The sequence below is a fragment of the Dermacentor andersoni genome, chromosome 11 (assembly GCF_023375885.2).
Source record: "Dermacentor andersoni chromosome 11, qqDerAnde1_hic_scaffold, whole genome shotgun sequence".
NCBI lineage: Eukaryota > Metazoa > Arthropoda > Arachnida > Ixodida > Ixodidae > Dermacentor > Dermacentor andersoni.
The window spans coordinates 109,743,985-109,762,756 of NC_092824.1; the positions used below are offsets into that span (position 1 = coordinate 109,743,985).

At 45.6% G+C, this 18,772-nt stretch overlaps 1 protein-coding gene across 1 annotated transcript in view; it reads right to left on the reverse strand.

Moving 5' to 3' along the window:
• The window catches only part of LOC126539448 (vitellogenin-6-like), a 41,829-nt gene that overhangs the window by 4,633 nt on the left and 18,424 nt on the right, over positions 1–18,772 (reverse strand). The window contains exons 12-22 of the mRNA XM_050186284.3: positions 18,424–18,641; positions 16,274–16,380; positions 15,124–15,398; positions 13,803–13,923; positions 11,721–11,940; positions 9,703–10,006; positions 7,600–7,809; positions 6,134–6,397; positions 4,562–4,696; positions 2,165–2,407; positions 552–852 (exon numbers count right to left, since the gene is read on the reverse strand). Of these exons, the coding sequence (XP_050042241.1) occupies positions 552–852; positions 2,165–2,407; positions 4,562–4,696; positions 6,134–6,397; positions 7,600–7,809; positions 9,703–10,006; positions 11,721–11,940; positions 13,803–13,923; positions 15,124–15,398; positions 16,274–16,380; positions 18,424–18,641 (2,398 nt within the window). The remainder of the gene's footprint in view (positions 1–551; positions 853–2,164; positions 2,408–4,561; positions 4,697–6,133; positions 6,398–7,599; positions 7,810–9,702; positions 10,007–11,720; positions 11,941–13,802; positions 13,924–15,123; positions 15,399–16,273; positions 16,381–18,423; positions 18,642–18,772) is intronic.

Sequence of the window (18,772 nt, forward strand, 5' to 3'; positions counted from 1 at the left end):
AAGAGGGAAACATTTTTATTATGATACACGAACTATCTACTTGAATGTCCCTGACGGAAAGCTAAGAGGTGCTGTCATCTTTTGCCAAAATACCTGCCTGCCTGCCTGCTTGATAATGCTGAAATGCCTGCCTGATAGAGTTGTCATTTTGAATTATTTCTTGGTGAAGTTAGCAAATCGAAGTGCGAGACCAAATAATTCGAGAGCTAGAAGCAGGGGGACATTGAATATAGGAGAGAAAATTGTCATCCACCCGACTGCAGCTAGATATGACAAAGAAACCCCAAAGGAATCTAAAAAAATGTCTCAATAATCCATGTCAGTTCCCTTTGTACCTTCGTGCTAAAGTCAGGCGGATGAGGATTTTTTTTTCAGGAACCTTCCATCACATTGCGGGTTTCCGCAAAACAGAATTTCCTTGATTTATTCTACGTATTGCCAAATTGGTTTGATCGACCCTTTGCCCCGACATCTTTGCGCTCGAGAGGGCCAGCACCTAAACGTCGAGGCTTGCAGCACCTCAAGATTTAGGCTTCCGACGGAACACTTACTGTGTCTGTAGAGCTTGGAGTACTCCGCGGCATTCGAGTAACCGGTTACCGAGAAGATCCTTGGCTCGAGGATCTTGCTAAATGTGGGCACCTCCCAGTGTTCGTGGTGGTGGCCGTCCTCGGTCGTGACGATCATGTTGGTGTATGGCTTCTCATCGACTCTCCACCATGGAACTTGAGAGACGACGTGGAGCTTGCCATGGTCACCCGTGAAGTACGAGCGAACCACACCCAGGAAGCCCGCTTTCCAGGGTTTGTACGCGTAGCGTTTCGCGTAGTACGGTGCCAAGCGGTTCAGCAGCTGCAGAACAAAGCAGCGACAAAATAGACGTGCTTTCAACGTGACTTGCATGTTCGAAAGGCAATTTCGAGGACAAACATACGATGTTTCCTAGAGTACGAGCGACGTAAATGCGAAGTGGATTTGAATGAAGGGCACATATTTAAGGTGCCGGATTTGTGCCTCTTATACAATAATGAAAAGGGCATTTCAACGACTGTGTCCTGTTAGGATTGCTAGAAATGCTGTTAGTTAATGATTTGAAACATTTTAGACCATCTATCTAGAGATAATAGAGGACGCAGTTGCCCTGTTCGAAGCCATGTGTTTCCGCGCGTAGAAAAAAAGGCGAACGAAGTTGGCGATCGAAGACCAGTAAACGACCTGGAAAGATGATAACATAAATTAGGGAAATAATGTATATTAGGGTCATTACCGAAAATGTGTAAGGGTCCGATGGTTTATTAGCCCGAACCACGGAGTATAGTACAATAGAGTAAACGCAGCAGAAAGATAAAGAGAAGTATATATTGCTTGTCGGCCCCAGCTCGCATCTTCTTTCACAAGGTATTATCATAACATCTGTTCGTCTAACCCCAAATTCATTTGTCGTCAACGTCAGAATTAGCAGAAAATATCTGGCTCTCAAGTGCAACCAGGAAACGGCTGACTACGTTGAATTTGATACCGACTTGCTGAGGACCAACGCTATTAAACGCTACACTATCCTTAGGGACCTGCTGCATGCGTGTGCGTGTCTGTGGCGTGCGCGCGCGTGTATGTGTATGTATTTGTATGTATGTATGTGTGCGCCCACACACTCTTATGCCGGTTATATAATACTCTGTATTCAGGACAAACTTATTCTGGTGGAAACTATCTACAATTATGATCCAATTCGTTGAAATGCGCTAAAATTCCGCTTAGTGCTTGCAGCAGGTTGTAATTACTTAAGCCATGTAAAGACGAGGCAAAGACAAGCAGTCCGCACTTCGGTGAAGATAGTGGCATGATACGCAGTGGATCATGCGCAGAAGCAAGAGGAACTGAGCTGGCGCCCTAGATTCTCGTTGATGGCACGAAGACAGCTGTGGGATACACAGTGGCTGAAGCGCCGACGTATAAGATAAACTAAGCTCGCGCCGCAGATCGTCGGCTAGAGTACGTTTCACCCCATTCCGAATCACACTCTTCCGCACTACACCCTTTTTAGCCGCATACGGTGAAGTCTGTAACCAACCGTGCTTTGAAATATAAGGCGTTGATTAGTTGAAAGATTGCGTTGTCTGAATGAAGCTAACGCTTGGAAAAGATGGTGGCATTGTATACTCACGGACTTGTAGTTCTTCCATTCTACGTCTGCGGTGAATTTGCCAAGTCGACTGGAGTAACGGAGCAGTCTGTAACAGTAGTGGCTGAACTGGATGCCCTTCTCTTGATGTTGGTGACATTTGTTTGCGAGCCAGTGGAGGAACGTGCTGCCGAACCTGTTCCTGCCGACTGCCTTGCCTTCTGCCGCGGCTGCCAATTGCTGCTCGTCCTCGTCGGTGTGTGTGAACTTGCCGTTAATCGTGATCTGTTTTTAGAGAAAAAGAGTACAAAGTTAAGAAGCATCTCTGCGATCTACAGAACAAGTAAACTTGGGGTAGTTGTTTCGATGTGTTGACTATAACGAGCTACTATAGCTTCACACAGGATTAAACGCTTCTTGAAACAGTTTTTAGAGCGCAGATCTTAGGCGACTGTTCCTCTGAGGAGCGTCGGCGTCGGTGGCGTAGCCGAGCGAACGAGAACAGCGGAAGATGAAAGAGCTAACGCGGAGCGGGAGATGAGACTCGAGTCGCGAACGGCGGAGACCAATGAGAGCGGCCTCTCGAGTGACGTGCGCGCCGGAAACTGGTGTCATGTGGACTCTCCCGAGCGCCCGATCCGTAGTCGTATCTGATCTCAGCCGCACTGCTCGTTTCGTACTAATCCTCTGCTCGCGTGAGCTCTCGCTCGCGCTTTTTTGGCTTTCTTGGTTTGGTCTCGTTCACGATTGTTTCGATTGTGCTTGTTTGCGATTATGTTGTAATCTGATTAGATGCGTGACACGCATTTTGTAGTACTTTCTCGAAGCCTCGCGTAGCCAGTTATTATACTGGAACCTTCGACGAGTCAAGTTTAAAGGCCGACGCGTTTGACCCGCAGATCAGATTTTCTACGATCGCCGACTCTGCTACATGTATCTCTCAAATTCTTTGCCTCAATGTATTGCGAAATGAAAACGCCTTTAGATCTGCGCTCAAATATTGCTTTATGGAGCAGACTAATCGTCTGTGAATTTATTTTTCTACAACACCGATGTGCCTAAACTAGTTTAGAGTGGTGCTCTTTTTCAGCTCTATTTGCATTTCTAAGGCGAAATAAAGGCAGATTGATTATTGGCAGTAAAAATGAAAGCCAAAGTGCTTTTTCGAATTTAAGACTGCTAGACGTGTACCTCGAATCTACTGCTTTCTTAATTTAGCATCGATGCACTATACAGTTCTCACATATATAAGGTGAGCAATTGCGAAACTACTGCAATGCGTTGTATCATTTCCAGATCTACTTGCATTTGTAACAGTGGCCTAATTCAGACTCAAAAACGTACACATAAGAATAATCCTTGCTTAGAAACCGACTATAGCACCATTACACGGAGTACTTTCATGTAATTACGTGCAAAATTCATTTGTTGGTTTTCATATTTCAGTTTTTCAGTTCTGTACCTAGAATTTGCTGCTGGCAGCTAAATGGACAATAATAAACCGGGGCTCGTGACTACGGCGTCTCCATAAGCGAAATAGTGGGGACGTCACTCGCTATACCGTTGTGACGACCCCATTGTGTCGCAGATTTAACTATCTTTGCAGCATAGCCGGTTATTTTGCTGCCTTAATCTAATTCAGTGGCGTGATGATGGTTCTTTGGCAATTATAGCATCAGGACTCCGTTCGACGAACACTCACTGTACTCTCATGGGGTTACGTTTATTGCTTCAATTCCGAAGTATTTTTTTAGAGTCAAGCCAGTGTGCATCTCGTCTCGACGTTTTCTTTCGTGAGTTGAGTCTGCCAATATTTTTTTCAAGGTGTTTTGCCGCCTAGCTGAAAGAACCCATAAGCGGTTCGCTCTAAACAACGAGACTTTTTTTTTTATACTCGTTATTAACGATACTGTCCTCGGTGTCAGTTAAAGATAAAGATATGTCAGTTAAAGGTTACAAGATATAAGCTGTCCTCGGGGTCAGTGTTTGTTGGCTTCGTATGATATGAGTAATGAAAATCGGGCCCTTCGGTTAAACCCCTTTATTCTTGTTCATTATTAACGAAGTGTTTCAGAATGAACGACTGTGTGCAGACTTCAGCACTGAAGGAAAACATAAAATTTGTTTCCCACTGAAGATTTCTCGTGGTGTGCGAATTCTAACTTACCTAGTTTGTATGTAAGGAGCTGTCTTGCACTTGAAGATTGAGTGCCATTGACCACTTTTACATAGGGCTGGCGTGTTTAGCCACAATTGTCTCTTTAACGCACTTTGGGCGTTCCTTTTGATAAGGCTCGAGGTAGTACATATCAATTTTACGAGATGACAAAGTAGCGGTAGCTTTGTTTGTCGTACTTCGATCTTGCTGACAACAGTGTCCCAATGACCTCGGCCTCCGGTTCAAGTTTTATCCTGGTCTGCGGGAATCGGAAAACTTACACTCGACCCTGCTTCGCAGGTACTTCCGTAGTGGACGTCGAGGTGTGCGTCGATGTGGTGTCCCGCGTAGAACGTAGCCAGATTAGTTACGCTCCAGTCGGGCTTGGGGAACTTCGCCGATGCGGCCAGGCAGATCTGCAGAAATGAGGTGAATGTGAGGAAAGTAACTTTTTTTTTCTTCAGTGAGCTCTAGCCCATACCCATCTTTTCCACCAACTCCAGACTTATATAAATAGCTTTATTACGGGGATCAGTAAGAGAGGTTACGAGCGCGTGCCTTTAGCTACACCATTTCACTTATACATACTGTGTCTCCCAGCTAACGTTAGCCAAGCTGCTGAGCGAAAAAAAAAATAATGAAAATGGCGGTGCGAAACACAGATATAAAACCTACTATATTCGGTCGTCAGAGGCCTGACGACCGAACAACGTAACTGTAGAGATCGTATCTTGCACCATGTATTTTGCATGTTTTTTGGTTGAAACGCTCGGTTAACATTAGCTGACGCACCATATAGAATAAGGCGTTATGAGTAATGTAAATACTACTGAATAACCTGAAAACAATTAAATGAATCAAGTGGTGAATGACGGGATGTTCCACTAAAGTGCGAGGCTCACGAAAAGAACGAATCAAATAAAGTTAGAATGCGTGCACACTAAGTGCAACGTAAAAATAAACAAGAAAGAGATAATGTTAAGCTTAAACGCATATACGCTATTAGTATCTTGAGATTATGACCGCAAGGTACACACATGCGCACACACACAGAAAAGAAAAATTCTGCACAGCACATAATGCCCTCTTGGCAATGCTAGGAGACTTACTCGCCGCCCCCTTTATTCATTGTCTTTATTACTGTTATGCTGAGAGAACTGGTACTATGAACGACCGAAACTTAGTTGCACGTTCTATGGCGAGGATTTCTTTGAGAATTCTGCATGAGGACATAGTCATAATGCCGTCGCCTCATAATAGAAACACATTGACGATATACATGAAAAGGACTTGGGAAAATAAACAATAGAAGCGGAATTGATCCAAATTTTCTTCTGATCCTATGAAGCACGATCTAAGTCTGCAGAAACCTTCCCTGTATATGGCCGGCGGTTTGTACCAACTACCACGCTGCGCGCATGCGGTGCATACAACGAATTTACTGAAAGCGGCAGTGGCAGAAAAAGTATCACCAAAAAGTCCCAATTTGGTTATACATCATCTGCGTTTACATTATCAAGGTCACTGGGGGTACATTAGTTAAACAGTCGATAATTTCTGTAACTGTTCCAACCAGCATATTGAGAATGGATTGTTTGGTAAACTACCAGTCACACATGGACAGGATCTGGAATAACATATTTCACACTGTAAAATACTAATGCGATAGCGAAAACTGAGCAGAAGAAAACGGGGCCATGAAAGGTAAGCGCTTGCATTGGTTGCTGCATTTTTATCGCGCATGCTGTAAAAGAGCGTGAGCTCAATTGTGCTACTTTTTCCTTTTGCCAATGGTTGTGAACCGTTCAGTGCGCTTAAGGAAGCCGCGATAAACCCGGCCTTGCAAGGCTTACCTTCAGTCCTTCGGTGTCAGCGTGGCTGAACGGCGTCCTGTCGTAGAAGAACTGCAGCTTGTGGTTGAAGAGGTCGTGGTTGAAAGAGTACCGCAACTCGGCGGAGGCCTTTCGCTCCTTGCTCTCACCCTTGAAGTTGACATCGAGTTTCAGGACGTGGGTGGACGGCACTTCGGGATCGTCGGCGATTTGGTCGTGCACGTTGAAGTGACTGTGCCGTTCGTCATCTGGCTCCAAGAACTTGTACGAAATGTCGATGTCCAGCTAAAAGAGATTCAAGAAGGCTATGCTTCAAAGTTGGCCAACTGTGGATGAACTGGACATGACTGCGTGCTGATTAGGCTTGGCAAGGTGGCGCAATATCTAGCACCTGTTCTCTTTGTTTCCGTTATGTATTCATTTGTTGAAAGCTCATTTGGAAAATTAGCCTGAGGGGGCTCTGCTTGAGGCTTACAATTGCCTGACCAGGCAGAACACTCTTTTACAGCTGCAATAGAAGAAAGCAAAAAAGCCCCCTTAGACTACATTTACATGCTAAAAAACGTTTTGAAGTATTTCATGTTAAAATGGGCATCTTATATTAACAAAGAAGCAGTCATGTTAGGTCAGTTTTTAGAATCCCTGCTGAGACATTCGAGGAAATAACAGCTACAAAAGAATAGCATGTGGTTTGCGAGGCAGGGTATTTGAACCGCGTTCTTTTGATCTCCCTGCCTCTTGCTGCAACCTGGTTTACTTATGAAGATTCTCCTCATTTTTTAATAAGTTGCGCTATATGAACGTGTAAATTTGAAGGGGATCATCCGCCTGTTCTATATTGTCGTAAGATCTTCACACATTTATGTAACATTGAATTTGATAGAACTCACCTTGTTCGTGTTCTTATGGATCTCATTAATGTTTTTCATGCTTACTTCAACAAAAAATATTCCCCTTGCAGATGTTTACGTTTAATAATGAACCAATTGTTTTCATAAAGTTCAAGATGTCTGGGGCTACAGAAGGAATCGTAAAATCGAGATAATTTCTGAGTTGAAACGCTAGTGATTTAACAACCCATAGCGTTCGGTGTTTCAGGTACTGTTTACTCTTACATCTGATGTGAAAATCCTGATGTGAAAATCGTCACTGCTCGTGTATATTGTGCTGCGGCTTCTTTTTTTCATCACACGTAGAAGTGTTCAGTGACCCGGTCACGCAGGTGACTGTTTTATCGTTTCTGCAGTTACCAAATCTCAGAATTGTCATGTACAGCAAATCAAGAACAAACATTGCAAAGGGAAAATAGTAGCCTAGAAAGGCGTGAACCTCACGCTGAAAAAGCAGTTAAAGTTCTCCGATTGTTATGACAACCTGCAATTATTACGCAGATAGCCCTCTCGCTCTATTTCCAAATCCGAGACAGCGGGGGTTCCCGTGTTCATTTCTGTCTTTGTTTTTCTCATGTGGAAATATTCTTGACTCACTTCCGTGGTGGGATCTTGGGCAGCGGGGAGGGCGTAGATCTTGATGTCACGTGGGTGCCAGTGAGGATTGACGGCCATGTAGTAGAAGCGCTCCCGACATGACATCTCGTGGTAGACTTCGCGCACGGCCCGGTGCAGCCCCTTGCTGATCAAGTGGCCCTTGACGTTCAGGCCGACGCCAAAGGTGTCGTCGAAGTAGTGGCGGTCGAACTGCGCATGTACCCGAATAAATGGCATTAAAGAAGGAAAACTTTAGTTGTAGAATATCTTCTGAAAGTGACATTCCACTCTACTGCGAAACTAGCAGTGTTAAAGGCTGCGAATTTGAATCTGAAAGAAAGTTGCCTTCAAAAAAAAAAGAAGCCTTCAAAAGAAAAGAAGAAACCGGAAATAACAAAGTTTGCTCTACAAGAACGTGCTTTCTTGACGCGATACCTTCAAATTTTAAACATGCGCGCGAACAGCCTCCGATAAAGAAAAGCAGATGAAAGTGCCTTTGCGGCGTTGTGTCCACCGCCTGCATGCCGGGCGAAATTACTTGTCGCGCCGGACATGAAAACTCTGGACAGTCCATGTGAGAGTGCGTTGAGTTACTGCCGCAAATACCTCATTCCGTGCGGCTCATCAGAGCCTGCGCAACGTTCTGGAGCAGTCGTGGCTTTGTAACTGGCTGTCCCTACGTGTGTATTAGAAAACCTCATGACGACAGCAGGGTGAGTGTGGAACTTTGCTCATCATTTGTGAATAATTCAAACACTGTAAGCAGTCCCTCTTTCCCTCGTTGCTCCATCACTTTCTCTCCTGTCTACTATGTACTCTGTATCCCAGCTGGCCGATGTTTCACTGTCAGCCATCATGGTGAGGCCAGCAGAACTTCGCTCTGCCGTTTGTTCTCACAACCATGAATAAAAGTCATACATTGTCTTCTGTGCATTGTTGGTCAAAGCCACCTAGAACAGGCGTTGGGTAAGTGCGTCAGGACAGTCAAGAAGACCACCGCAAAAACAGGGGAAGAAGGAAGACAACATAAGATATGGACGCATTGATCTTTTCGGGGCATGTCTCGTTGTCTCGATAGCACTCAGGCGGACAGGCAACCTCTCTTTTTTTTGGTGCCGTGTTCCTTCATCCTTCTTTGATTCCTAAATAGACACTGAACCAATAGCGTTTCAAAACGTCCTGCAGTAAAGTTAATCGTTAGAAGGAATTTCTCATATTATTTTTCAGTTATACTCGTATTCAAACCATGCTAAAGAACAAAACGATAATTGGTGTGTCAGGCAGCAGTCATCGCAAAACGTGTATGGGTGTGCGGGGCGAGGGAGAGAGGCGCGTTTTCAACCAAGACAGGCCGCCTGTCATCAAATGCCACGTATGTGCTGCATCGGAAAAGGGCATTCCTTTTTCAATAATGACGAAGCGGCGTCACCTGGGCGGGAAGATCTGAACCATTCGCAAGATGGCTGCCCTATTAACCCCACCCTAAGCGTTAGCCGTGCAGCGGGCTAGCCGTTTTTTGCACCCAGTCTCGAGCTAGCCGAATCACTTGGAGGTCTTGAGCTACTGCTTCCTCCATGATAATTCACGCTACAGGGCACTTTCCAGCTTATTAGTTTAATCTACCACGCTTCTCACCGATGATCGAGTGCTGATCGAGCATTAAGCGTGCATAGGCGCAGACGGGAGCGCTGCAGCGCGCTTACAGAGCCGCCGGCGTCCCTGAAAGACGCCATCAGGCTAATCTGACGTGGCGGCAAACGCTCGTAGAGCCACCGACTCATGAAGGAAAAGGTGAGGCTTTGCCGCGGCGTGGCCGCGGCAAAATTTCCACAATACCGAGGGCGCAGTCACTGGGTTCCGCCGCCCGTGATATGCGGAGGACAGCACCTGGTGGTGGTATCCAGGGAGCTAAGCTTTTCATCACGTGACAGAACTCCTCTCTTTCATTGGTGAAAGCGCACGCGGCAACGCTTGCGCTTCTACCAATGGAAGCACCTTCTGGCGCGTTGCCGAGGTCTGCGCAGCGCTCGGCGACGGAAGACGCAAGGCTGACGATGAGCTGAGGAATGCTCACGCTTCAAATTATTTCCGTGTATGTTTTACCTGGGTCAGCTCTTCAGGTCGGTAGAGAGGCTTCGCCAGCCTGAAGAACTCAGTCATTGCGTGTGATGCATCAGTGTTAATGTCAAAGGGCATGACGAACGTGAATGGCAGGAAGTTGTGGTTGATAACGTTCCAGGGCAGGTGCAGGGGTCGGCGCAGGCTGAGCTTGCCCTCGAGTGGCGCCAGGGTCGCCTTGAGGTCGAGCGGCCAGGAGATGACGGTCCTCGCACTGTAGCCAGTTCCGATACCCAACTTGGTGAACTCCGGCGCGAAGCCGAACATCTGGCTGGACGCGACGTCGTATCTGTTCGAAAGGTGGGGGGAATTGAACAAAATAAATAAATCACCAACGATTACGAAACTCCCTAAGGCGATATTTGAGCACAGCTCTATATGCATATTCATTTCGCGTTATAGTGGCTGGCGCGGACGATCTGTCTCGTGGGGCATGTTTCAAGCGGAGCCAAGTGTGGCCCGCCTGCCTTGCTATGTGGGAAAGCGCGAGAATGCAGCGCGTGGGTGACGCGTGGGCGCGATTCCCAGCAGCCGCCGCACGCTACTCTGGCGCCATCTCGTAGCTATCGTCGCCGCAGTGTGCGTCTTGCGTAGCACTAGGCTTTTCCTCTCAGGCTTTCTCCACACTCTCTTCCTCCGCTTTCCACCTCATGCTTTTGCTGCAACCTCCTCCTCCGCTTTCGTCTTCGCGCTCACTTCGCTCTCACCGCTTTTCTCCTCCTCCGCTGCGTTTCGAGTTCGGTGTTTCATCCGCTGCGCTCGTTCGCACGGTTACGCCGCCGATAAACGCCGGCGCTACACGCAGCAACGGGCGCCTAAGAGCAGCACTTTAAAACGAGACTGATGTTTGGTGGGGTTACGCAAAATGGTGTCCAAATGGCGTCTCCACTGTTTCGTTTTAGAGATGGGAGGCAACGCCGCGGAATTTTCAGCTAAAGCGCCATTAGCTACTCGGAAGCTATGCCGAACATAAGAGAATTCTACAGGACGAAAGGTGTACCGCGAAATCCATTCGGCACGCATTTAAGATTCGATTCACTTGTGATCACGACTGCTCACGAGGTACCTCACGAGTAAACGCGGCTGTGAGATACATTCGCTGTTTCCCCAAATGTATTGCAGACCGGTGTATACCCGCCATCATTGGGCACATGATTCAACTAAGACCTTCCATACTCGGCTCACCGTACGGCTCGCATTTATGCAAAGTATTTCTACGGAAACTTGTGGGAGTACCTATCTCTCCATGAATATCGACGGTAAAGCGATTACCATTGAGTCAACCTAGCGGCACACAATATTCCGCAGAGACGCGTTGTGTAAAGGTGTGTATGCAGCAGGGTTCCTCTCACGCGCTTTTTCTCTGCACGTGGTGCACCATCTACCAGCGCGACAGCAAAGTCCGCCTGGTGCGCGCGTGTGAATATATAATAAGACAGGATTCTCTAAATATATTCTGTCACGCACTGCAAACAAATTCGATGATTATTTTTTTTTTGTAAATGAAGCGTTCCGCTTACCTGATAGCACATAATCAGTGACCCAAGCTAGTACGACAGTTGTTTTGGAGCCCAGTTCCCTCGCCACGGCCACCTGATTCTCTACCAATAACACCACGGAATACCCAGCGACCCAGGTAGGCGGGAGAACGGTTGTATAGACTGACCCACAGGCATATAGAAACCGGAATGTCTGTGAAGTATTTGAGTAATGATAATCGCCTTAAAACCTGCTAACGGTGGTGCAAATGCTGAATGATCTTGTATGTCTACGCCACTAGGGTCGAATAAAGATTTGTAACAGACAGAAAAGTAGCCATGAGTTCGGACGGCCGCATTGCTCAGAGCCTTTGCTGCGGCTTTCTCACAATGGAATGCCACAGTTATTTACGGGTGCATCGTCACACAAAGTTCGTCGCAGGGTCGCAAATGTTTACGCATTCTACACTCGTCTTGGCGCGCAATCAAATCCGTGGTTTAGGGATTCACCGCAGAAGTACTCACAGGTAGTGGCGCTTGATGTCCAAGTTGATCTCTGCGTTGTCGCCGTGAGTGAGACCCATCTTCTCTCGCTTTCCGTAGATGAACTCAGCCTGCTTGAAGTCGAAGATGACTGGCACGCCCAGCTCGCTCGGCATCAGCACAGTCACGTCTTTAGTCAAGTAAAAGTACTTCTTGCGGACTTCGGCGCCCAACAACTTCTGAACGGCCTCCTCTGGTTTATCTGAAGGAGCGTAGTACAGTGGGAAGTAACATGGTAAGCATTAGATTAAACCGGTGTAGCGCCATCAACTTACTATTTTCGAGTATGCTATACCATATTTCTTGAAAGAGAGAGCGCAGATGTGGTACCGAAAGACACAGACTGGACAGAAAAGACGCTTCCCCACTCCCTTCCGAAGATGTCGAACAAGTTAGCCCAATGATATATCATTCTGATGCTGAGTAACGCATTTCCCGTATTATGGTCGGACTACTACAGGCGTTTAAGTGCTAAATTTATGTCCTATATGTCGTTTATAGGTGAAGACTTACGTAAAATCTGCTTTCGAACGCCGCACATTCTAACCTGGTTGGACTGGAGCAGTTCTCACTATCATGGCGTGTCCCAACATCATGCGTGCGTATTGCTTTGTCCTCATCGTGGCTGAACGGGCAAGATGCTTTGGGACTCGCGTTGGTTGCCTTACCGATTTTGAAAAACATAGCTCGCGATACTTTACTATTTCTAGAAAAAGCGCTTGCCCATTTGTACAGCCCGATTCGTACTTGCGAGAACCTGTTGATGAAAATACAATTGACACTTGAAATGTGCTGCTGGATGTTTTTGCCATTACCGTTTCACACCCAAGCCGATTTGAGTTGGTCCGCGCGAGGTCAATCTATAAGTGTATTAAAATTACTTTAAGTCGAACTTCAACCTCTGACGGATATACACAAGGTGTATAATGTAGTGCGGAAACTATGGTGATTGCTATGGCGGTGAAATACAAACTTAATGTGTCTTCATTCTTTGGTAGTAGCCGCGGACAGCATTAGCATAGACATACCCGTACTCGTAATAAGAGACTATGTGCATAGACACATTATCATGGACTGCAAAAATATTCCTGTGCGTGTTTTCCGCTGCCAGGCAAACAAACGAGAAGATATGAGGTCGCATGCGCGTTTACGTTACAACGATAACAGTAACTGTTAATAACACAGGAAGGCATGCTTTATTCTTAGAGTAATCTTTTGTAGCAGCCTATTGAGATCATCTGAAGGCATACCTCTCAGCGGTCTCCAATCATATCTGGTTAGCTTCAATCGAGCTTATCCATATCCTCGTAAAATTCTCGCCTCCATCAAGCTATCTAACCCTCCAGTTCACTATCTCATAAGGCAACAGCCGTATAGCTCAGATGAGCATGATTAGCATTAGCTGCTCACCTAATATCGCACTAAATATAGCCTAGTGGTCCGCATTTCACGCTCTGATTTCCTTTGTATTAGTTAGAATAAACTAAGAGGCGCACGTTTCAAATGAAGCGGTCTGCGAGTGTTGTCAGTACATGAGTCAGAGGTGGGTAAAAATTTATTGGACAAACCCGGCTTCCACTACGATCATGTAAGGTGGCGCGTGCCTAAACGTTGCTTTTCGGTGCCACTGAAACCAACCTTCTGAAGCTTTCCTCATGGTAAACTATTTTGCGTATTTTGTTTTTAACTGGTACTCCAGATAATTATCATTAGATAATACAGTATAAAATAATTTGCGCGATTTGGATCATATCAAGTTCCCAAGTAGTAACAATCGTCTTTTTTGCTTGCGTTTCATTTCTTGAAAAGAAAAAAATGCGCGCTTGCGCCGCTGCTGGTGTGAAGAATGCTACGTCACGCTCATAACGTGCATGTCGTTTGCGACTTGAAATTACCGAGCGCGCAACGTTAAAGACAAGAAAGGCGTGCAGGATAGGTAACAGTATTTGTTTTCTGACAAGAACAGACCTTAAGCTAACATTTCTTTGAAGGGCACAATAGAAACCGATTCACGTCTCACATGCACACTACCACATTTTGCAACTTGATAGTGAAACTGCCAACCTTTCTGTTGAAATGTGGCCAAGATGTTCTCGTCGATGCTATAAGTGTCGACAGTCTTTCCGAAGATGGACAGGCTGAGACGTGCGTACATCGGGTCGTACTCTCGGTCGGCGATGTGCAGCTGCGCATTGCAGAGAAGACGATAAAACCCACCTTTAACTGAGCGAAGCGGGTGATGACACAGAAAGAGTGGGAGTTCGCACATTTGCGGCTATCTTATACATATACTAGAGCGTGTTCAAGGTCTCGATTCGGTCCTCCTCCCTTGGTACTAAACATGTTACCCAAGTAGAAAAGAAAATGTGTTAGCGCACACTGGTATTCACGCGTAAATTGTGTCAGAAGTAAATGAATAAGTAGGAAAAAAAACATGATTGACCATGCAAATGTCTACAAATATTTGCTAATGATTTGAAGACGTCTGCGAGAATCCTGAAACAAGTCATACTTCAAGCCAGGTCTGAAGGCACAAGAGGTAGCTACACCGCACTCAATTTGTAGCGTAGCTGTTGAATTTGCTGGGCGCAAACTAAACAGACTAACACACGTACCAGGTCTTGTCCTGCCCAATCATGAAAAAAATATAGCGAACTTACAATGGCGCTCTTTATCATTCGTGCAAACCAAGTCAAAACAAAATATAATGTTATCGCCCATCTAGAGTAAATCTTTTAGTGGAAAATTATAAGCACGAACACAATGCATTTCAGTGCAATTTTACAAATACATATCAACCCTGATTGGTAATTGGTATATATAAGGAAACGTGCAATGAACAATGACTGTCTTCATAAGTAGGTATTTGTTAGAATTAACAATTTCGGAACGAGGAAATTTTGTGTAGTCACGTCAAAATTGGCCCTGTCGCAACACCTACAATTATACTCGTAAATACAGAAATTGCCCTCGTTGGTACAAGATCGCGTCGGTTGTAATGACAGGATGACAGATTGCGATACGAGAATGTCTTTCAAAGGCTACAAACGTTTGCCGTGACAACTGCAGGGCCCAAAACGCGACAAATCTTTAACGTTTCAGCGTTTCCTCGCAGTGCTCAAATGTCGTGTGAGAGAGCAACTCAACATTACTACGTAGCCGAACAGGCTAGCGAACAGGCGAACAGGCAATCATGAAGTCCGGTTGTCGCTACAAGAGACGCGCATCATAGTTATAGAACCCTAAAGCGTTCAATACATTCATAGCACTGTCAGAACACTCCAAAGCTACCAACACAATATTCAATCAGCTTGTGATTAGGCACTTCATATATACAAGATTTGTCCCGTCGACAATCAATTAGTCAGTGCCTTAAAACACTCACGGAGTCCTCGATCTCCTTTCGTTCTTTAGCCGATGCATCACGCGGGATGCGACGACGGCCCATGAAGTTCCAAAGGTTCTTCGTGGATCCGGGCTGTGGACCCAGGAGGTGATTGAAGGTCTTGTCCATGCCCCAGCTCTCGAACTGAAGGGTGAGTGTGTCAAAGTTGTGGCCAGCCTTGTAGTCCCTCAGCATGATATACATGTTACGTGGCAGGTAGCTGTCGTGCGAGCGGATCAGCACAGAGGACGTCATGCCACCGTAGTCGTATTTGGCTGCATCGAAAAGGGGAAGTGTTGCAGCCCCGATCTTTCGGTCCTGTAGGCGACTAAATCGTAACACAGGTAGACTTCTGCCTGGCGGTTACTTGTTCCTCATTTGGTCAGTACGCTCCTGCTTATTCAGTGAATAAAAAAAATGTAATGCTTCTTAAAGCTGAAGAAAAGAAAAGAAAAGAAAAGAAAAGAAAAGAAAGTGGTTGCCCATGCGGAAATTGTATTTGCCATCAGGCTACTGTGAAATGTTTAATTGGTGATAAAGGACTCGGTCTACGTACGTATTATTAAAGGTTATTCAAGCGAAACTCGCTTTGGGAACCTCCCAGAGTTTTGACAGTGGTTGCCACTTTCTTGCCCATAATGTGCACGTGCCTCACGTCACGAAGTACAAATGCGCGAGGCCTTCTTTGCGTGAGAGCTGTGGATTTTTTTGTCCGAAGAGGTTAAGTGCAGAATCATTGAATGATATCTGTATAGCGCAACAAAACAAGGAGCCAAGAAGAAGCGAAGACGAAGACAAACGCTAAGTTTCAACAACGAAAATTTACTTGCGGGATCGGTCGTACTTGTACCCACAAAAACCACGTGCAGAGCGATCATCAACACGGAAGTAAATTTTCGTTGTAGATAGCGCTTGTCTTCGTCTTCGTTTATTCTTGTGCCCTTGTTTTGTTGTGCTATACAGATACCTTTCAATGACGACCGACCTACAAGCTTATATCGGCACTCTCGTAGGTGCAGAAGCCCGACAACAGTCTTTCAAGGGGAACACAGTAGTACCAATATTGAAGTAGTAGTAGACACTCATCGATCGAAATCGTCAGAGATTTTACAGAAAAGAACAGCTCTTAGACCTGCTGGAGCAAGCTTACGGCTGTATGTGGAAGAGATGATGAGGTGAGACGAAGCCTTGTCGATGGGCCTCCTGAACCTTGTGTCGTGATCCCATTCTGGCAGCACGTAGCGCATCTGCTGCGCACTGTGGAAGAGAAGGGAGACCAAATATTGAATTGAACGTGCCTTCTCTCGTGCGAGGAGTCATTAGTGGGTTCATACATGCAACTTGTGAGTGTGTAATCTTATCTGAAAGCTAATTGTTTAGAAGTGTCCTGATTGTGAGCTGTTCTGGAAGACAGGTATGCATCGACGTTTGCTTTGCGGTCACCTGTGAAAACGTTTCCATACAATCAGGGTACTCTTGCTGATACAGCTAAAGCTTCAGTACAAGAAGTCAAAAACCAATAAAAGGCCATAACATAAATCACGCCATGTTATGAACGCAGTGGTCAAGAGGAACAAGACGAAGAACAGTTTCACCAAAATGAGGTGTGTTGCTGTGTGCGAATACGATTTTTTTTATACGAATCGAATCGATGCTGAGTATTCACCTTCGATTATTGAATCGAATATCAAACAACGATATACAGACACGTTGATTAGTAAGTTAGTTGACAATAAGAAGCCGAAAGTACGTGGCCAACGGTAAAAACTAGGCTAATAGACAAAAAATCTTAACAGTACGAATTTTTGAACTCTGTTTTAATCCAGAAATTTGAGTGTTTCACACTGTCTTGTCTCTCCAACCTGTGCGGGATTATACATAATCGAATTCCCATTAACTAGGAGCCTTTGGATACTGTACCTGCTTTTATTATTCGCATTTTTGGTCATGGTAGTAAGCCCATGAGCGCAGGTAGCACCGAAGCATATGCGAAGCAGAAGCTGTGTTTTTTCTTCAATCCGCGCAAGCGTCGTAATATGCATACCTCCAGGGCTGACCTCAGACACTTATGCGGCACTGTATCGCCTATCGCTCTGTGTTAAAAAAAATGGTATGAAAAGGAACGCGATCCGCTGTACTGACGGTCAAGATAGGTGCCCGACGAGCACTCATCTTGACCGTCATATCTGCACCGTCATATCATCTTGACCGCCATATTTGCAGGCTCGCAAATATGGAAATCACTGTTGTTGATTGGGCCATTGTAGCTATACCCGTGCCCCCTGCCACTAAGAAGGTGGCTTTGGCGCACTGCTTTGTCGTCTGGCGGCGGAGCTTACACTACGCACTTAATTGCGCAGACTCGCAGTAGCGTTCTAAGTTGCAGAAAATTGGGGCCAGATACGTGGGTTAAATATAAACATGCACAAGGAATCGCGTCTGCTCCTGGGCGGAAAGCAATATACGCAACTTGTTTTTCTCGAATATTCATATTATACAAAATTCTTTAGAGTTGTTGAATAGTTGGTGCGAATAAGAATATTAAATTTACAGTATTCTATTGGTATTCAAAAAAATTTAAATATTCAGACGCTCCTAGTCGTCTGGTATCTACACTGCAGTGTAATTCAGTGTTTTCTGGTAGAAACATATCTTACAATCACCAATAATATTGGGCACAACCGCTGAATACTTAATGCTATACTTAATTCATCGTCATCATATTCATCATAACAGGGTCTGAAGTCAACTATAAGGTGGAGTTTTAGAGCTGGCTTATTTCCACAGTCCAGTCTCAGTTGCCTATCCAGCAGCACACGGCCTTTGTCTCTGCCCTCTTCAAGGGCTACCTTTGACAGTAATGTGAACTAGATGGATTATTCTCGTTTTATCCGAAATCCACTTCAGTCTTCCTGAATCTTAACCTCATATGTATCATGCCACAGTTCGTCGATCGCTGCGTGGTCCTCAACTTGTTTTACAATTTCTCACTGGTCCATCAAGTTTCAAGGCAGGATAGTTACTTTCCAAAACTTATCTATGAGCTGGCATTCGTGACTTGAAAGTATGATCCAAATGCGTTACACCAGTGGAATTTATTCTTGTCGTCTAGCCTAGATGAACGAATTAGTGGTACGGAAGCGCAGGCGTGTAAATGTGCACCTCCTCCTTTCGTTGTTCTTGTTCCACTTATCGTCCTTGTTTACACGCCGGTGTCACTGTATCATGAATCACTAACAACGTGTTCAACTTTCAATAGTCTAAACGCAAGAACTATCGTCTATCCACCGAGTGACTCACAGTTCTCGATGGCAGGGGTACTTGGACTTGGCCAGGGAGCGGAATGCGCTCGAGACGAACGCCACCACCTGGTCGCTGGGCTCTGTGACCATTTCGCGGGCGATGTGTCGCAATAGGTAGAGCTCTGGGTGGCTGAACAAGACGACCAGGAAGGAGGCGATACGGAGCTCGCTCGGTTCGCTCGTGTTGTAGAAGATGGGCAAGGCGATAGAGTGTGCCTGCGAGGAAGCGAGAGAAAGCGGATCGTGAAAACAGGTTTTCGTTGACAGTCGCGAGTCAGCAGAAGTTGGAAAAATCTGTAATAGATGCCTCTTAAATTGACACACGAATGCAGAAAAATCAGAAAATG